This window comes from Hypomesus transpacificus, chromosome 12, assembly GCF_021917145.1.
Source record: "Hypomesus transpacificus isolate Combined female chromosome 12, fHypTra1, whole genome shotgun sequence".
Taxonomy (NCBI): domain Eukaryota; kingdom Metazoa; phylum Chordata; class Actinopteri; order Osmeriformes; family Osmeridae; genus Hypomesus; species Hypomesus transpacificus.
The window spans coordinates 3,963,403-3,981,802 of record NC_061071.1 but is presented as its reverse complement, the minus strand read 5'-3'; the positions used below and the strand labels follow the sequence as shown (position 1 = coordinate 3,981,802).

Here is an 18,400-nt window from a genome sequence, read left to right as displayed (position 1 = left end):
GTTTGTGTGAACAATTTAAAGTTTAAACTCATTTCAACATTCTTGAAAGCAAATTTAGATTATGAATTTAGGCTGCATGTTTGACTGTGGGTAACATTGAGAATTATTTTCGACAATCTTACAAACATTAGTGTGAGGAAGATCTCGAAGCGTGTAGCGTTACGGTGCGTTCACACTGCAGACTTTTTTTACCGCTCAGCACCGCCGGCCTTCCCACAGTGCAACACGCTCGGGGGCGTGTCAGACAAATTCATTCAGAGCTGTAGTTCTCTTAAATCACTGTTGTAGTTCGTATAATGTCATGGCAAATGTGCGCACAAAATACAACTTTTACACACATTAAGCAAAAATCCGACACGCATTCTAGATCTGACATGATCTTATCTACAGCACACAATAGGTTATCTTTTTCCACACTTTTTTTAGGCCGAGTGAAAGATTAAATGCCACCTGCACTCAATGGAACGGGTCTTGTTCCGGCTAGAAAAAAAGATGCATCAGACATAAACGTTAACATGTGTAACCTTTTATTATATTACTCAAAATCTCTGCAAATCAATCGCTAGATTATGACTTGCCACTACACATTCACTGTATGGATAGCGAGTGGCTGCCAGCCAGCATTTCATCGTTGAATGTCAATCGTGTGCCGGGTGAGCTAGCTAGACTATGCAGCTAGCACAGAAGAAAGTTACGTTATGTGAAGAAACTGAATTAAAGTACAAAATACAACACACCAGGGACGCCGACAACCTCAGCAACCCTGCGCCAGGCATAATTTTTTTTGTTTATGTCTCTGTAATCGAACATAGACGTATCATACAATACTGGGTGGGTATGAAGACACACATACGATGAGTTGCTCTTCCATCTTGAAATTGTCAAACCTAGAAATGTTTACCATGAGCAACAGTTGCTACGTTACAAGAAACAAGAAACCAACCCGTTTTCACGCTCGTCATTTACATAAAGTTCAGAAAAATCCAACTTTCGCCGCCCCGCTCACCTTCCCACAATACCCTACGCGAGCGTCGACGCCCCGCTCGCCTTCCCACAATGCCCTACGCGGGCGTCAATGCCTGGTTACATTGAAAATGAATTGGAAGCCGACGCCCCGCTCTGCCCGCCCCGCTGCAGTGTGAACGCACCGTTAGCGTTACCGTCAACCTTTGTGTGTCCATATGTGCTGCGGTCGGTGATCAGCATTCTGATTGGCTACTCAACAAGCAACGTGCTGATAGGACACCTTTTTGACCCGATTTTGACACGGCTAAAGATTTGCAGGAGCAGAAAACGATTCGCAGGAGCAGAACAAGATTAGCAGGAGCAGAACAAGTAAAAAAAAGTTTTTGTCAAAAATAATTCGCATAATACAACACTTTTTTACGGATGCAAATCTATTTCTGCTCCTGCAAATCGTTTTCTGCTCCTGCTAATCTTATTCTGCTCCTGCAAATTATTATTGACCCTAATTTGACTCCATAGCATCGGTCCTCCAGCATCACAGGTTATCACATAGATACATGAGGGCGTCGGTCCTCTATAGCTATAGCTAACGCATGCTACACATCATACATAGGGGCATCGGTCCCACGGCCTTTGCTGGCTATTGCACTCTCGGGGCGTTGCTAGCCCCGGCCTTGACTGGCTATTGCACTTCAGGACAGTGTCCTCTAGCCTAGGCTGGCTATAGCGTACATACATTAGGCACGTGACTTCACAAGGGCATCGGTCACATAGACTCAGGGGCTTCGGCCCTCTAGCCTACATAGGTCATGTACGCGGGGACTTCGGTCCTCCAGCCCGCACAGGCTGTTCACATAGTCTCAAGGGCGTGCGCCCTTTAGCCGACCAAAGCCGGCAAAGGCTTTCACCTGCAAATCTGAGGGCGTCGGGCCTCAGCCAGCCAAGGCAAACTCCGACAGCATGAGGGGGTCGGCCCTCTAGCACATTCTCACTATGCACTAGGGCATTTGCCTCTGGCCTGGAGGCTACAGCGCAATCATTGATTCTCTTTCCCTTGGCGTCTCTGTATAGGTACAGGTCTACGGATCTGTCTGTGCTTTGCCATCTCCTGAAGGATCCGGCCCGGGTATGTATGCTCTAGCCTAGGTCATTCTGTATAGCTACTCTCGTATTGATCGCGGTCGCACCCATCGGTGCTACACACCCAGGTCGGCAGCTCTCCGTGTTGTGTTTGTGTTGCTTATTCCCCAGCGGTTTCATGATTCCTCCTGTTGGTGAGTATGTTTTCGTTTGGTCTCTACCTTCCTACCCTTTTACTTTTGGGGATTCTTCTTCGGGCGTTGGGCAGGCGCCCGTTGGTTTATACAATTCCCCGCGGGGTCCAAGCTCCAAACATTGTAGTACATTTATTATTCTGTAATAAATATCTGTCACTTATCCAGGTCTCTCTTGATTGAAATGGTTATCTCTAATTAAGTAAATTGATTGTTCAGGTGGATCCCTTGCCTGTTGTGCTAATTCATATCAGTTACCTAAGCCAGGACAAATCGCCACTGATGCTGACATGATTTGAAATTCCCTTCCATGACAAGTTATGACACCCCAAACAACCTTTTAAAGCACTACGAGTAAGCTATTCTTTACAGCAGCAACCCAGTCATCCCGTTGTCCCGTTTTTATGTCCCATATATCAATGTGACTAAATTACAGCTGTTTGAATTTTAACCAAATCTGACAATGCTTGCCTTTGGAGAAATGTATTATTTTCTGATACAAAAACTGAACAATCAAATGTCTTGAGTCTGTGAATGGCGTAGTAGGATGAGACGCAGTACTGATGTGCGAAAGGAGATGGATTCTAATCCGGTCAGTGGTATGAACATTTTTATTTATTATGATAAAATTTACAGTTTCTTCTGGTTAATCCCAGTATTATGTAAATGTTACAAAATGTTGCCACTTTGAAGGAGGAATCCACCATTGCTGCTTGCAGCTATATTTAGGGGCCAAGCAGCAGCGAAGCTGCTGTGGCACCTATTGTTTTTGTTAGTTTTATTATTATTATTATTATTATACTTAGGACTAGGAGTCTATGGCAGCCCATAGAACCGATTGGTGCGAAGTTTAGAAATTTGGCACACTGATTTGGAACGGTCTCCTGATTATCGTCACCAAGTTTCATGTTGATCCCTGAAGCTCTATAGCGCCACCAAGGCGTCAAAGTTGGAGGTGCGTTTACGCCCACAACTTTTGAACCGTGAGACCGTTTTTCTTAACTGAGGTATCATTGGATTCCTTGGATGCAGACGATTCGATTGAACCCTGTGACGTCATTGTCGTCATGATGGTTTTTACGTCATTTGTATTTTAAGAAATTGCTACTTTTTCGAACTCGTCCTAGGCCGTTGCTCCGATTTTCATGAAGATTGCAACAGATCATCTTCAGACCATGCCGACAAAAAGTTATCAAAATGTTATCGATGAGTCAAACCGTTCACGAAAAACGCACAAACGATTTTGACAAAGAGGACGCCAAAGCGGACGTGAGGCCTTGACTCTGCGACGGTTTACTGTATGGAGTCGAAACTTTGGAAATGTCATCACGAGCATGCAATCTAATCATCTTCTTACCACAATAACCTTGATATGTCAAAATATGACTGAATTACAGCTGTTTATACTTGGGTCAAATCTGACAAAGCTCGCCACGGGAGAAACGGCTTCCTTTTTTTTATAAAGTAACCGAACACAGCATTTTCCAGCAGCGAGAATAGCTCACTGGGATAAGACGGGCTGCTTTGAAATGCAAGGTCGTAGGATCGAATCCAGCCACCGTCGTCAAGCATGTAGTGACACTGGATTATCTGTTTAGCGAAGCCAGTTATGCCACAGTAGCTGTCTAGCAGTATAATCATAATGGTAACGATAACGTTTCATTGTCAGGGGATTTATAGTCAAGAAGAAGCGGATTTATTGTGCTTTGTAGATATAACGCTGCTACATGTGCCAGCGCATTCTGTCTCAAAATGACATGAATGTTTTTTATTAAAATGTTGCTTTTTAGCTACTGAATTTCCATATCGAATGATGCTTGGCCCCTTTGATTGCTGCTTGCAGCTATATTTTTTATCTGTTTTTATTAATTTTTTATATTAGACTTAACTTACTGGTTATATTGACAATAGGGCTGGGCGGTATGACGGTATATACCGTGCAACGGTAGAAATGTGTCTACCGGGAGAGATTTGGCTGTACCGTTTCAACCGCGGTATACTTTTCAGTGTTTCACACACAGACTAATTTGTGGCGGTGCGCCACAGAATCAACACCGGCCGCCACATATTGCGTTTCGTAAACATTTTTTTTTAACACTATTTAGGCTAAACATGCAGCGAATTCTTTCAGCTGCATTTCCTTTCCCTGCTCTCCCTCCTTCTCTCTGTCACTTACACGTCTTTCTCACATACATAGTCACAACGTCAGCACACGTTAGCAACGATGCATACATTCGCCGTTGTAGTAAGACAGACAGCTATATCAGCAAGCATTCAGCATTAGCTTAAGATCTAGGAAAGTTCAGGCTACTTTTTGCAAGGTACCTACGAACATGTCTTCGTTCTTTTGGTGAGAAGTCTCAGGAGCTAGCTACTTACCCGGCGTCATGGAGCTGACCATTTAAATAGTTATTTAGCACTAGCGTTGGTACTTGCATATGCAGAAATTATTTGTTTGTGGTTGATTTTGTGAAGGTGTGAATATTTTTTGATGAATATTTAATATAATAAAGTTCTGTGTAACAAATTATTAATGAAGGAATTATTTTTAACCCCCCCTGTTTGTCTGAGGGCATTACGGACCCATATTGCGCTGTGAGTCCTAGGTCACCATGTGGATGGCATGACTGCGCATCAGCCAATCGGAACGCTCGTATTAGTAACTTTGAGTCTTGTTTTTAACTCAAGTGTTGTCTCATGTGAGGCAGTTGTTTTTGTTTGTAATAAATAATCAAGTGTGATGATGAAGTACGGTATGGTTATATAGTACAATTTCTTAATTAAATTGACTATATTTACTATATCAATTACTATACCATGACTTATACCGTAACCGTGATATAAAATTACTCATACCGTGATAGGAGTTTATGGCCATATCGCCCACCACTAATTGACAATGTACAATGTAAACCACTTTGTGACCCTGTCTGTGAAAAGCACTGTATAAATACATTTTACTTACTTACTTTATATTTTGCAGGACTGAAAGAGAACCACACAGTGGAAAAAGAACACACACTTTCACAGCCGAACAGGAGACTGAAATTGTAAATATGGTTTAAGAGAACAACGCTATCACACTCAGACAAATACAAACTAGGATGATCCTGGCTGACCATGCTGAACGTCCAGACTGTCAGCCTCTCTACATTGGACCGTATTCTTTGCAGGAATGCCATGCAGATGAAACAGGTGTACAGGGTCCCATTCAACCGGAACACAGACAACATCAAGCTATGGAGCAGGACAGTTGACAGTACTGTACTGTTCTCCGTGTGTCCTGAAATACAACTTTTTCTGCAGCATTTTTGTGTGCTGTTTAAAGTTTGACAATGAAAAAAGCAGGTCTACACTGAAACATTTTACAAAAGGAGAAATGGCTCATTCATTGTCATTCATATGGTGTGTTCCATTTCTATGAATGTGTTTTAAATTTTGCACTTCAGTGTGCTCTAAATGCAGATAGGAGTTTTACGAACTGAAACATGTTCTGAGGGCAGAAAGGAACATTATTGGTTTACAGATTCAACCAATGAAATTGAAGGAGAGGCGGGCTCAAGACGTTTGTTGAGAATTGTTTAAAGGGAATCAGACTTTTGAATTGTGGAGGAAATTGTCGAAACATTTGGAATTGTGTTCAAGTGAATATTTTATTAAAATCCAACAAACTCTGACATTTACAAAGATAATTAGCAAACATTAATTCACAGAACTAATAATCATCTTATTGTATGCGTTTTGATTTGACTTCTTCATCAATCGCACCAAAGCTGCTCATGGTGTAATGTTAAATAGGGTAAAACTTGCTTTGTTAGTCCGCTTTCTATAAAGTCATTGTGCGACGACATAATTGCTCTCCGTGACATTTAATTTATTCGTACATGCATTTATACAACTTATTAATCTCCTGCTCCAGCGCTGCAAGATTGCGCTGTGCAATCTTTTGTTAACTAGCTCTTCTCTCAGGGCAGGGGTGCATAAGGTTTGTTTCCTTTCGTTCCTTTACTTTCTTAACTTTCGCATTATCCCTTCAAGCCAAATATTCTCCGTTTAGCTGGAAAATACATTAAATTAACAAAATGTAAAAAAATTAAGGTACAAAATTCAAGTTATACATACAAGCAGTGTTCAAAATACGGGTGTTTCCGGGGGGGCTGGACCCCCCCGATTAAACCATGAGCCCCCCTGAAAGCCTCAAAAGCAAAATTTGAAGGGGGTCTCAATATGTGTCTCAATGTGTCTGACTGGTTAAACAAATGTTGTATTCAGCTCAACAATTCCAAAACCGTTGCTATGTTTTTTTCTAAAACCAGCAAGTCTCACACTGAACCCGATGTGTTATCTCTGATCAAAGAATCAAGATTGTGAAGGATTACAAATATCTTGGTATCTTGATTGATAATCAACTTACTTTTAAAAAGCATGTTAAAAAAATATGCTAAAATTTAAAATGTACCTGAGCCAACTTTAGGCATCTTAGAAATCACATGTCCACCAAGGCTGCTAAAATGTACATGTTCTCGTTGTTTTTATCTCATATTAACTACTGCTTACCCACCTGGTCTACTGCCAACTCCACTACCCTTAAACCAGTAATGTCTCTTTACAAACAGGCTCTCAAAATACTTGACAAAAAACCTAAATCACACCATCACTGTTCAGTCCTCCATAAATACAGACTTTTAAGTTGGGACAACATGATCACATTCAGGAACTGCTGTTAAATGTTCAAAATCCGGTTTAACCTGGCCCCCCCACCACTATGCAGCCTAGTCAAGTTTAGAACACCAGCAACCAGTGCTACTCGAGGGGCAGCAAGAGGAGACTGTGTTATTCCTTTAAAAAAAAGTGTATTTGGACAGTCGGTTTTCTCAATTAGGTCAGCCCGGGAATGGAACCATCTCCCTCAAAACATTAGAGAATCAACCTCATCCAACTGTTTTAAAAGCAATCTCAAAACATGGTTGATAAATAACCAAAAATGTGATCACTAGTGGGTAAGCAGTAGAACTTGTATTTTTTTAATGTTTGTATTTATTGTCAATGTTATGTTTGATATATGTTAATGCCTCTTTTTTAGGTTGTATAGCCTTTTTCCCTCTGGCAGAGGGACTGCCAATGGAAATTAGCCTTTTGGCTATAATTGGGTGCATTTACATTTTAATGTTTATGAATTTACACTGTCCCTCTTGATCAAATAAACAAGAAAAAAAAAAAATATATATATTGTCACTAATGGTCACAAAAATGTTTTTAATCTCACTAAGTCCAGTATTCAGAATTCAAAACATTTATTCACCATTTTTTTGGCGAAGTGGAGCCAGCCAGTCCTGTGTAGGCTACGTATAGTTAGCCATGTGCGCCAAACAGAAACGTTGAGAAGTCAAGGGCTAGCAAGCGAAAGCAGAGTGTATCATTCACACACTTTGGGTTCACATCCAAAAAGTTGGCACTCAGATGAAGAAGAGTGACATGAGGAATGACAATACTGTTGCAGCTAGCACAGTGGACCACACTACCAGAACAGAGGATCCTCTCCCACCCAGTGATTCCCCAGAAGAACAACGTTTAGTTGAGGCCGAGTAATCCGAAGACGCAGCAGGTGTTGAGGTAACGTTAGCTGCTGCTGCTAGCACAAGTGACTTGCCGGCTGGTTGGTCAACAAAGAAGGTGGGCGCATGGAAAGACCGGCCCAAAGCATAAGAATTCAGAATTTTGTCATTTAGCAGACGCTCTTATCCAGAGTGACTTACAGTAATTACAGGGACATTCACCCCTAACACAATTAGGAAAGCAACAGGAGCAAGGAGTGTGAAATTATGTCCAAGCGAAAAGGTGCATCGGTGCAACATCCTACCAGTAAGATGAGCAGTGGAATTGTTCTCCACTGGATCTAACAGTGTGCACACTAAGGTTAATTATTATAAATTGTTTAAATCCGAGGATGTCTGTTATGGCAGGCCGTTTTATCAAAAATTCGAATTCTTGATATCAAAAATAAAATGTTAAGCTTTTTTTTTGTATGTCAAGCCGTTTTATCATTTAACAAATTAGTTGTTGATATCAAGAATTTGAATTGTTGATATCCAGAATTGAATTCTTGATATCCAAAATTCAAATTCTTGATATCCATCGGTTAAATGATAAAACGGCTTGTCATAGTCTAGACTATCTCATTAACACTTCATTAACACTTCAAACACGGAGAGTTTTCTTAAATGCGATTCCTTTGATCCTTGTGTTTTTTAAGGAATCGCATTTGAGACAACTCTGGCCGATTTAGGACTGCTATTTTGAGTTTGGAAAGTCTTCCGAAGTTCAGAACAAATCCCAGATGAGAAAACTTGAATGCCAAATGTTTTCCTAAATCCAATTCAGAAGAAAATCCTTCTTAAATTCTTCTTAACTGCGTGAGTTAAGGGAGGCCCATTGTTTTGAGAAAAGTGTCTTAACAAATGTGAAAAACTGTAAAGATTGAACGTGCCCGACTCCACCCTGCACATTGCAATTTGCACTATTGTATCGTTCTCTTGCACTATCTGAGTATTGCACTATCTGAGTATTTTTAGGTTAAATTGTAAATTATGGCTACTTATATTTTATATTTTATTCTCCTTAGTATTAGCTAGACCCCCTTAGTATTAGCTAGACTTTGCTCCTTTTGTATAGTTAGTCCACATATTTAAGTTTCAATATTCCTATATGTTTAATGTATGCACCTCCCTGCCAAAGGAAATTCCTTGTTTTTGCAAACATTCATGGCAAATAAAATCCCTTCTGATTCTGATGACATTAAAATAATAATGCATGGTGCAGGGTTGCCAATGTTGTCGTTGTCCCTGGTGTGTTTTAATACTTTTAAATTCAATCTCGTCACAGACTTTCAGACATCCCAAGTCTTCTGGAAGATCTGGGAGTCTCCCGCATTTCAATAGCAGCTCCCTGACGCCCGCAAATGCAATACAATCTCCCGGAAATCGGGGATTTTGTATTTTGAGCGAGCGAGAGACTGTCAAATGGTCATTTCTGGTAGAGATAGGTGAATATCGCGCGTCATGACACGTCATGGGGGGGGGGGGTACTTCATAAAGTCCGGATGGCGTCCCGAGGGCCCCCCCCTGTGGAAAGCCACCTCCCGGAAATGAGTCTCTGCAGACTCTGCAGGGATATCTGGCACTTCGTTCTGTGCCACTGCTACTGCTAGCCCAGCCCAGAGCCACAGAAAAAGAGTTAGGACACTTTGGTCTCGCCGACAGACGATCACGTGGTTCAAGTAGCTCGCGCTGTAGTTCCAAAAAAACCACTGTCAACCTGTTTGAATGGTTTTCGACAAGACAGACAGCAGCATATCTTGATTTGCTGACATTTTCGGTATATTCGGTATATTAACACATAATATCAATTAGCTAGAAATGGGTATGCTGTTGCCTAATGAGGACTATCGATCAACTGTACATTTAACCTTCGTCTGTTTAAGTAAATGAGACTTGTTATACACATTTTTTTTATTCATCAGCCCACTTACAATTGACCACGTTAACATTTACATTTGTAGTACTTGATGCAAATTAAATCTAATCTAGATAGCAATCACACCAGCAATTTCAGCTCAATTTAAGACAAGAAAGGAGTTTGGTAAATAGAACACAATATACAAGGCATTCAATAAAACATTTTATTATACAATATGTGCAGTCAGAGGGTCAAGTTTGTTTTTAGTGAGTGGACCTGAAATTCCCGACGAGTGTCGAGAGCTAGCTGGACAATAGGGGACCCCTTAATCTGCAATTCATTGTTGCTAGCTCTAATCAGATGTACTAACTAGGCTAATAAGAGAAGACTAGAGAGGGTACAATTTCTGGGGAAATTGTAGGGTGTGCTTGCTTGCGTCAGTTGCAGGTGGGTCCGTTTTCCCAGCTAGTGATATTTTCAAGCATTTAGTCTACTCATATTGCATAATTCATTAAGAACACCCTTTGAAACAAGAAACCCCATTTGAAACAAGCTACTGTAACAACGTTGTCACTGGCAGTATTTCAGATGGAATTGTGATTCAAATAGTACCGTCTGCTAACTGAAAATAAGCCCCCCAAAACATAAATAAGTTCGATATTAATTTAGGGGGACATGGCTAATAATGACAAAATACAAGCAAATTGACAATACACAAGCAAATTAAAAAAACATGTATTTGACCAAAAATGCGCAGCATTCAGCAAACGCGCTGCAAATATAGAAACGTGCTGCAAATACACACAACACAACCAAATACATAAACATGCTGCAAATATAGAAACGCACTGCAAAAAGGAAAACACGCGAACCCCGAAAACAAATGCAAACAGAAAAACGCTGCATCCAGATAACACAACGGAAGTGCTCCAGGCCAGTGGGAGCGCTAAGTAGAAGAGCGTGATTTTAGAACCAGAGAGGGCAGATGAGAGGTTTGTTTTGAATAGGACCAAGATCGAAGTAAAGAGGCGACATCAAAAGATTTGAATAAATTTTTACATGTGCCCCTCCTCTTTGACAGCTTTTCAAAAGACTTACTTTGATGTTGGTCCAAACTTTTCATATGCTTCCTTCCCTCTTGGCTCTCGACGAAGGCGGTCGCATTTTTCTATCCTCCCCTCCCTGACCTTCCCTGCTTCGCTCTGTTGTAATGTTGTGTTGTTAATGTTTGTGGGCTTATGTGCTGAGGTTTTTGCCTGTTCCCATACTGTACTCCTCTAGGAGCATTGTATGGGGGTTGCCTTTTTCTCTCCTCCTCTCTCCTCATGTTATGCTTTGCTGTAATCTTTCTGGTGGGCGCCTTTGATGGCTGCCTAGGTAGGCTCTCCTGCCAAATCAAATTCCGTGTCTGTGCAAACTTTCATGGCCAATAAACATCAATTCAATTCATATGCTCTCTCCTTCTCTCTTGCTCCATGGGGCCAAAAATCAAGATGTTCCACTTGGTTCTCCCTCTAGAGGCCTGGAAAACTTCCCAACACTCGTTGACAACACTGTTGTTGCTGCCGCAATCGTCAATGGAGGCTGACGGGGCTCTCACGTAGCAAACAAATCAAAGTTTTACAGCAACCTGGCTGTCTTTACAATAGTCATATCGTCATAAAATTTCCCTCTTTCTGTTTTTTTTGTGTAAAATTGAAGTATAAAATTAGCTACGAAAATACTACTATGACGCTTTCTAGCATGGCTGCCGCCTAAAAGACTAGGCGGTCTCACGGGCGACCCGCACTCGCTCAAATTACGAAGACTTTAACGACCTAAATCAAAAATCCGAGATTGCAGTTCCACTTGAAATCGCTTTCTCAACAAAGCCAAATGGTTGGGATTTTTTGGGGGTGCTATTTTTCACTCGTAATCCAAGCTCCAATTTGCATGCTAGAACATCTCCATCACGTTGTATCCATGCGTCGTTGCTAACGTGTGTTGAAGTGGTGACGTAGCTAGCACAGATTACCCTCCGTCGACTAAAAGCACTTTGTTGCCACAAAAACGTTGTAACCTCCTAAACTGTGCAACGGAACGTAAATCCCAATACAAGCAACTCAATCGAGACCAAGACAAACATTTTGACACAGCCATTGTGAATGTAGTCCAAATATTGACAAAGTTTTAGGGGGGCAAAAAGAATCATAATAATAATAATATATATGTGAGATAACAATGGTTGTGCCCTTGCCGAAGGCAAATCACACCCAACTAGAAGCTACCTTTGTATGCCAACAAACACCAATAACTAGAATTAATTTGACAGACCAATGGACTTGGGGTTATGATAGACGTGCTCTCTAGCTAGCTAAAGTAAAAGAGTTATTTACGTTAGATACTACACAGTGTTTCCCACAGACTAGAAATCTATTTGTGGCGGAGCGGGGGGGGGTTGTTTCATGTCAAACCCGGGGGGGGGTCGAAATAATTCCTTTGTTCATAATAATAACGAATACGCTGCGTGTTTTAACTTAAATAGTCTTTAAAAATAATAATTACGAAACGCAATATGTGGCGGCCAGTTTATTCTGTGGCGCACCTTCACAAATTAGTCTGTGTGGGAAACACTGCTAGACCTACAGTCTAGCTCTAACTTTATTTAGAATCTAACAAGCTATATCTTACGATAAGCTTTAACTAAAGTTGGCTATATAAAATACTACTAATAACAATTGATAAGAGGTCCACTCATGTGTTGAAATATGAAAAAATTCAGTAATTTGATCAAAATACTAGCTAACTTGCTCCGGAAACACAGAAAAATATAGCGGTATCTCCGCAAAATGGCAAAATATTATAAACATGTACACTGCAGAAGCTCGAGAGTTGGACAACAAGAGAGCAAAACTACTTAACGTTTGGTCAACAACAGGCTGAATGTGGATTTGAACTCATGAGCATAAGGTTACAAGTTAGTCTCTCTATCCTCTCTGCTACACACCAACTGTTGAGATTGTATGAATAGAAAGGGCTATTAGCTTACGGGCCAAAAGATAATGGCTAGATTCCAACCTACGACCTTATACTTTACAGGTCACCATCCCAGCCCATTGAGCTATTCTCAGTGTTGAATATTGTCATGTTCAGTTACTGTATAAAAAAGTAAGCTGTTTCACCGGTGGTAAGCGTTGTTAGATTCAGCCAACGTTGAAACTGCTCTAATTCAATCATATTTTCACATACCAAGGTGAAATTGTTTGTGGTACTTCAGAATGATGTCATCTTGTTAAACTAAACAGATAATCAAAATTAAGACAGGCCAAAAGGTTGGGGCTGGATTCCAACCTACAATCTTATACTTTACAGGTCACCATCCAAGCCCATTGAGCTATTCTCAGTGTTGAATATTCTCATGTTCAGTTACTGTATAAAAAGTAAGCTGTTTCTGCTGTGGTAAGCATTATTAGATTCAGCCAAAGTTGAAACTGCTTGTACCTTTCCTATAAAAACGGGACAACGGGATGACTCGGTTGCTGCTGTAAAGAATAACTTACTCATAGTTGTTTTTAAAGGTTGTTTGGGGTGCCATAACTTGTCATGGAAGGGAATTTCAAATCATGGCTAGCATCAGTGGGGATGTGTCCTGGCTTAGGTTACTGAATTGAATTTGTGCAACAGGTAAGGGATCCACCTGAATAATCAATTTGCTTCATTAGAGATAACCATTAGAGTTATCTTTAAAATGCGTAGACTACAAGTGGCTAGGTACTGTGGTGAACCTGGCTTGTTTTGCAGTGGTTTACACAGTCTCGCTAAACAGATGATCGTAGTGTTATGATGGGCTCAAATAAACACTCATTGCTTTGTTTTACAACCGGAGGATTGATCGGAAGACTAGAAACCGTTTTGTCAGAATAAAAAATTAAAAACAATGCCTCTGACTGGCTTTGAACCTACAGCCCTTTGCTTACCAGCACATCATCTCAGCCAATTAAGCCATTCCCAGACATGGATTACACAAAGTTAAGTAACTGGATAATAAAATAAGCAGTTTCTCCAATGGCGAGCATTTAATCCAAGTTCAAACAGCTGTAATTCAGTCATATTTTGACATATCAAGGTGAAACTTTGCATGGTACTTCAGGGGCGTGTCACTTTAAAGCCTATTAGGTTTGAACCATCCTTCAAAAATACATTTGATTTAGTGACAAACATATTGAGTCAATGTGGACATTAACATAAATACACCCCTTTCAGCCATTTTGTATTTGATTCAAATGTCTTAAGTAAAGTTTTTAAAAACATCAATTATACATATCTGTACCAAATTTCAAGTCAATTTTACCTTTTGTTTAAGAGGAGATCAATTTTGAAGGTTTTTCCAAATTATCACCAAACAGGAAAATCCATCATGGTGGACCTTATGGGTCCTTGAGGCTTTTTTGTTCATCATGAAAAATGAGGCATGTACACTAAGGTTCAGAAGAATTGGAGCAATGGGGTGGAAATGCCATCACTTTGAAAACTTTTGGACTTGCTTGTGGCACCCCCTATGGTCTGATGTGGCCCATATTTGGTGTGGGGGTACCCACTTGGATGAAGTATCAATGTGCCAAATTAGAAAATGTATGACCGGGGACTTTGAGATATTGGGGCGCAAGGAGAAGACGTGTGTAAAAGTGGTATTTTTACAGACTGCATTAACACCGTAGGTGTGAATAATACATGCATCGTCATCATCGTCGTCCATCTTTAGCCGAGGCGAAGCCAGGAGGATTCAATGGGAGATTTCCTACAGTGTTAAGATTTTCTACTTCAAACTGAAAACGGAGAAAATAATTTGAGTAAAGACAAATTCCTTAACATCTGTTGTCAATATCGCCAATTAAAAGTAAATACTATTCAGTTACGAAGCATTTGTTTGTATGAGTAACGCCAGCTATATCAGGATAGAATTACGTGACCCGGTTTCGCCGCTCTATGGCAGCTATAACAGTAGCACTGTTTAGCCTCAATTTTTGCAGGACTTGCAAAAAAAATAAAAATCGATAGATAATGTACACTTTTACCTAAATGTACACACCTTGTTTGGCCAATTTGGTAATTTGTGGAAGAAAGTCAAACCTTTTTTTGTAATGGAGAGGAGTATCCAGCCTTGTTTGATGGAATATTTATGGTGGGGTTTTGTATTTGAATAAAACATGTAAGGCCAAACACTTTTTTATTACATTTTTTATTGTAACGGTTATTCTTTTATTTAGTTTCGGAGGTCCTATTATCATGCATATAATGTCAAGTGCAGTTTTATTTGGCCTACTTTTCTGCTTTTGGCTTACACTGCTATTTGCTATGTTTTTATTTAAGACTATGTTCATGCTAGATATGGATTCTGACGTAGGCTACAGCCAGGCCACAACTACAACCGGCTCGCATCCCAGACCGTCCGTCCAACTGAACATCTTGCTCAACATTATCGTCTGTCCGTCCATGCTACACACGGACGGCCCTGTCAACATTCAGCTGCCTTTGCCGTCAATTTATGATGTTTAATAACTAAACCCTCTGGCTCAATGCTAACTTTACCGTGTAAGATAACATGTCATCCATAGTCAAAAAAACTTTTAAGGCACATGTGTTCTGCCCCTGCTCTCTGACCCCTGACCTACATAATAGGGACCCACATCCCAGCACCATAAAGCTACACACGGGCCCTCCAGAAGAAGCTGTGTGAATATCTTTGATATTCTTAAGCTTAAACGAGAGAGAGAGAGAGAGAGAGAGAGAGAGAGAGAGAGAGAGAGAGAGAGAGAGAGAGAGAGAGAGAGAGAGAGAGAGAGAGAGAGGGGGGGGGGGGGGAGAGAGAGGGAGAGAGGGACAGACTTTATTGTTCAAATATTTTGGCAGACTGAAGAGAGTTGAGGCCAATGCCTTGCAAAGTTTATCTTTCAGAAATGTTTCTCGATAAAATGTTCCTGCTGAAAGAGTTGCATTCTTTATTGAGATTTTATTGTGGTTTTGCAAAATGCTATATTTGATGCACCAGTCTAACTACTCTACATTATTGACACTAGACTTAACTGCATTACTAGTTCAACTCCATTTACTCAGTTATCAATGAGACAGAAACAACTAACACATTTCAGTATTTTTTCTATTTCTTACACGAGTACTGACAAACACCAAACGCACACACACACGTTACTTGTGGAATGCTTTTGACATCTGTTATAACAGAGTTGAGACAAGCACCCATACTCAATCAACTGCTCCCTTAACACACTCTTAATGCACTGATACACTAGTTCAATGTACCCTACACTGCTCTTCCCTGCCTACAATGCTCTGCTCTACACTCCTGTAGTCTACTCGATTGTATTCAGGCAACCAATGCAGCCCCACTTTAGTGTGCATGGCATTGCATCACCACAGCAATGGGGGGACAACACGTCACTTCAGGCAGACAGAGAGAAAAAGAGAGAATGTGTGTGTGTGAGACAACTTTTTTTCTTTTGCCCCTCCCCGCCTCCAGCCAAAGTAAAAGGAAGGTGATGGAACATTTGGACGAGAGAAGGGATTTTCATCTGTGTTACATTTACTACCCCCTTCCTTTAACCCTCTCATCCTCTCTGCTATATCTCTCCCTTCCTTTATGGTCCCTTCTCACAACACAAACCTAACCCAGCAAGTGTTGGTTCAACACTACACTTCTTGGTTCTAAAATCTCAAATAGACACATTTCTTATGGTCAGTAAAAACCGTGTGTATGAATACACAAACTAATCTCAGTTATAGGATGGGAGTGGGGCATTCCTTACTTGTGTGGGAACTAAAACTGAGAATGATCAGCTTTGAGGTGTACAACACAAACACATGAAGTCCTGTAAGATGTTAGCTGATGGCCCTTTGGCGTCTCTCTGCGTGCGCGCGCACGTGTGAGTGTGTGTGATACCTGTGTCTGCTTGCCGCCCGAGCGCCGTTCTGGGTTTGTATCTGGGCCTGGGCCTGGCTTTGTCCAGCATACAGGTTGTAGCGCTGCGGGTAGGACTTGCTCCTTACATTTCCAAAAAACGTCAGACCGCACAGTACTATGAAAAATACAAATCCAGCCATCCCTTCACACTAACTAAAATTGACTGCAATATTTTCTACCAGTTACTTCTATTCCTTTGCGGGGAAACTATAGGAAGTTCCGAACTGCCGCGACGCGCTCTCCCTCTCCGTAGTCTGTGAAGTCCATACTACCGGCCCATAGTAAATACCGGAGGAGAGACGTAACGGCGAAACCGCCTTCACTTTAACATCGAAATCCAGGTCTACAATGCGATTCCACTTAATCCTTACCATGAAACATCTAACAATGATTATCATGCAGCCATAATACAAGCACGTCAATGCCCTTCCATTAAACTGTCTTACTCTTTTCCAAAATTGTAGAATGAGAAAATATTATTCTTTAAGCCAGTCTGTGGTAACTAGTGAGACCGAAAGATGGTTAGCGTGTCAAACTCAGCAGAAAACGGAATTACTTTTTTCTCCCCCCGTGTCCCCTTTCGTTTCCTCCCTCGCGCACACACCGACCCCTCCCTCTGTAAATCTACCACACAGATCCAAGATCAGCCTTTGTATTCCAAAATTAAACTGTTTTAGGTCAACTCAGATAACCCTAACGCAATTGCATTTTTCAACAGTAAATTTAGCATAATCTCCGTCTGGAATGAGTCCTCCAAATTGGTATACACTGCTCGTATTTCATCGTATTTAATTACCCTTTAAGCTTTTCCATAGCCGCCTTTCTGACCACATCATCTTGATTAGAATAACTTATTTTAATCCTAACCATTCTGTTTTCCTGCTTCAAGAGTGCTGTTCCGGATAAAACTAACTACAATAGGGGAGTTAAGCATAAAGGTTTGCTACTATTGTATAAATGCAAAAAAAGAAAAAAATAGCTCTATCAAGATCATTACAATCATACAACATGTCAAAACACTGAGTAGAGAATGTTGATGATGTAACAGTTCTGCTCTCCTTTGTTCCCCTCTCTTCTCCTTTTCCTGAGTCTTCCTTTCCCACCTCTCTTTCTCTCTTTTGCTCCACCACATCATTCCTTCTCTTATCTTTTTAAATGTTCCTATAATCTCATCTACCCCTCTCCACCCCCTTAAGTAGCACCACAACATAGATGGGCTAAAGTAGGAACCAAGTAAGAACCACTTGCGACAGGGGCGGCGTTACCGTGATCAACAAGACGAACAGAATCCTTTGACTGCCATTGTTGAAGGTTTTTACTATTCATATTTCAGCTAAACGGTATGTGTAAATCAGCATCTGAATTAAAATGTTACAAGAAGTGGGCAGTTTAGTTGCTGAAAATGTGCTTAATTTAATGATGAAATGGCTAATTTGTAAATTTGCTCTGACTTCTTGATAACCTATCTAGCATCGCAGTGCAGTGCTGACACTAGTTGCTGCATTTATTCATAATCCTATCAAATAAGTGAAATGACAAAGCACTATACAGCAAAAGTTTGTAAAATGTTGCGCTGATAATGCCAGTGTTGTCATACTGCTGCGAGTCCAGGGTATTGCGCAATATCCAAGAAAACACGCATCTCAACCTCGCGTTCTTCGGATTGATAAACAGCTTTTAGACGGGCTGCTTTGTGTTTGGCGCTGCCACGCTGGCGTTGATGGGAAAGATGAGATGTATACAGTTATGG

General features: G+C 40.8%; 1 protein-coding gene across 2 annotated transcripts in view; it reads right to left on the bottom strand.

The window, feature by feature from the left end:
- emilin1b (elastin microfibril interfacer 1b) overlaps window positions 1-17,259 on the bottom strand; it is a 115,396-nt gene extending 98,137 nt beyond the window's left edge. For both annotated transcript variants that reach the window (XM_047030730.1, XM_047030731.1), the window contains exon 1: window positions 16,630-17,259. In XM_047030730.1, coding sequence (XP_046886686.1) covers window positions 16,630-16,790 — 161 coding nt within the window. In that variant the 5' untranslated portion in view covers window positions 16,791-17,259. The remainder of the gene's footprint in view (window positions 1-16,629) is intronic.
- Between the last annotated feature and the right edge of the window lie 1,141 nt (window positions 17,260-18,400).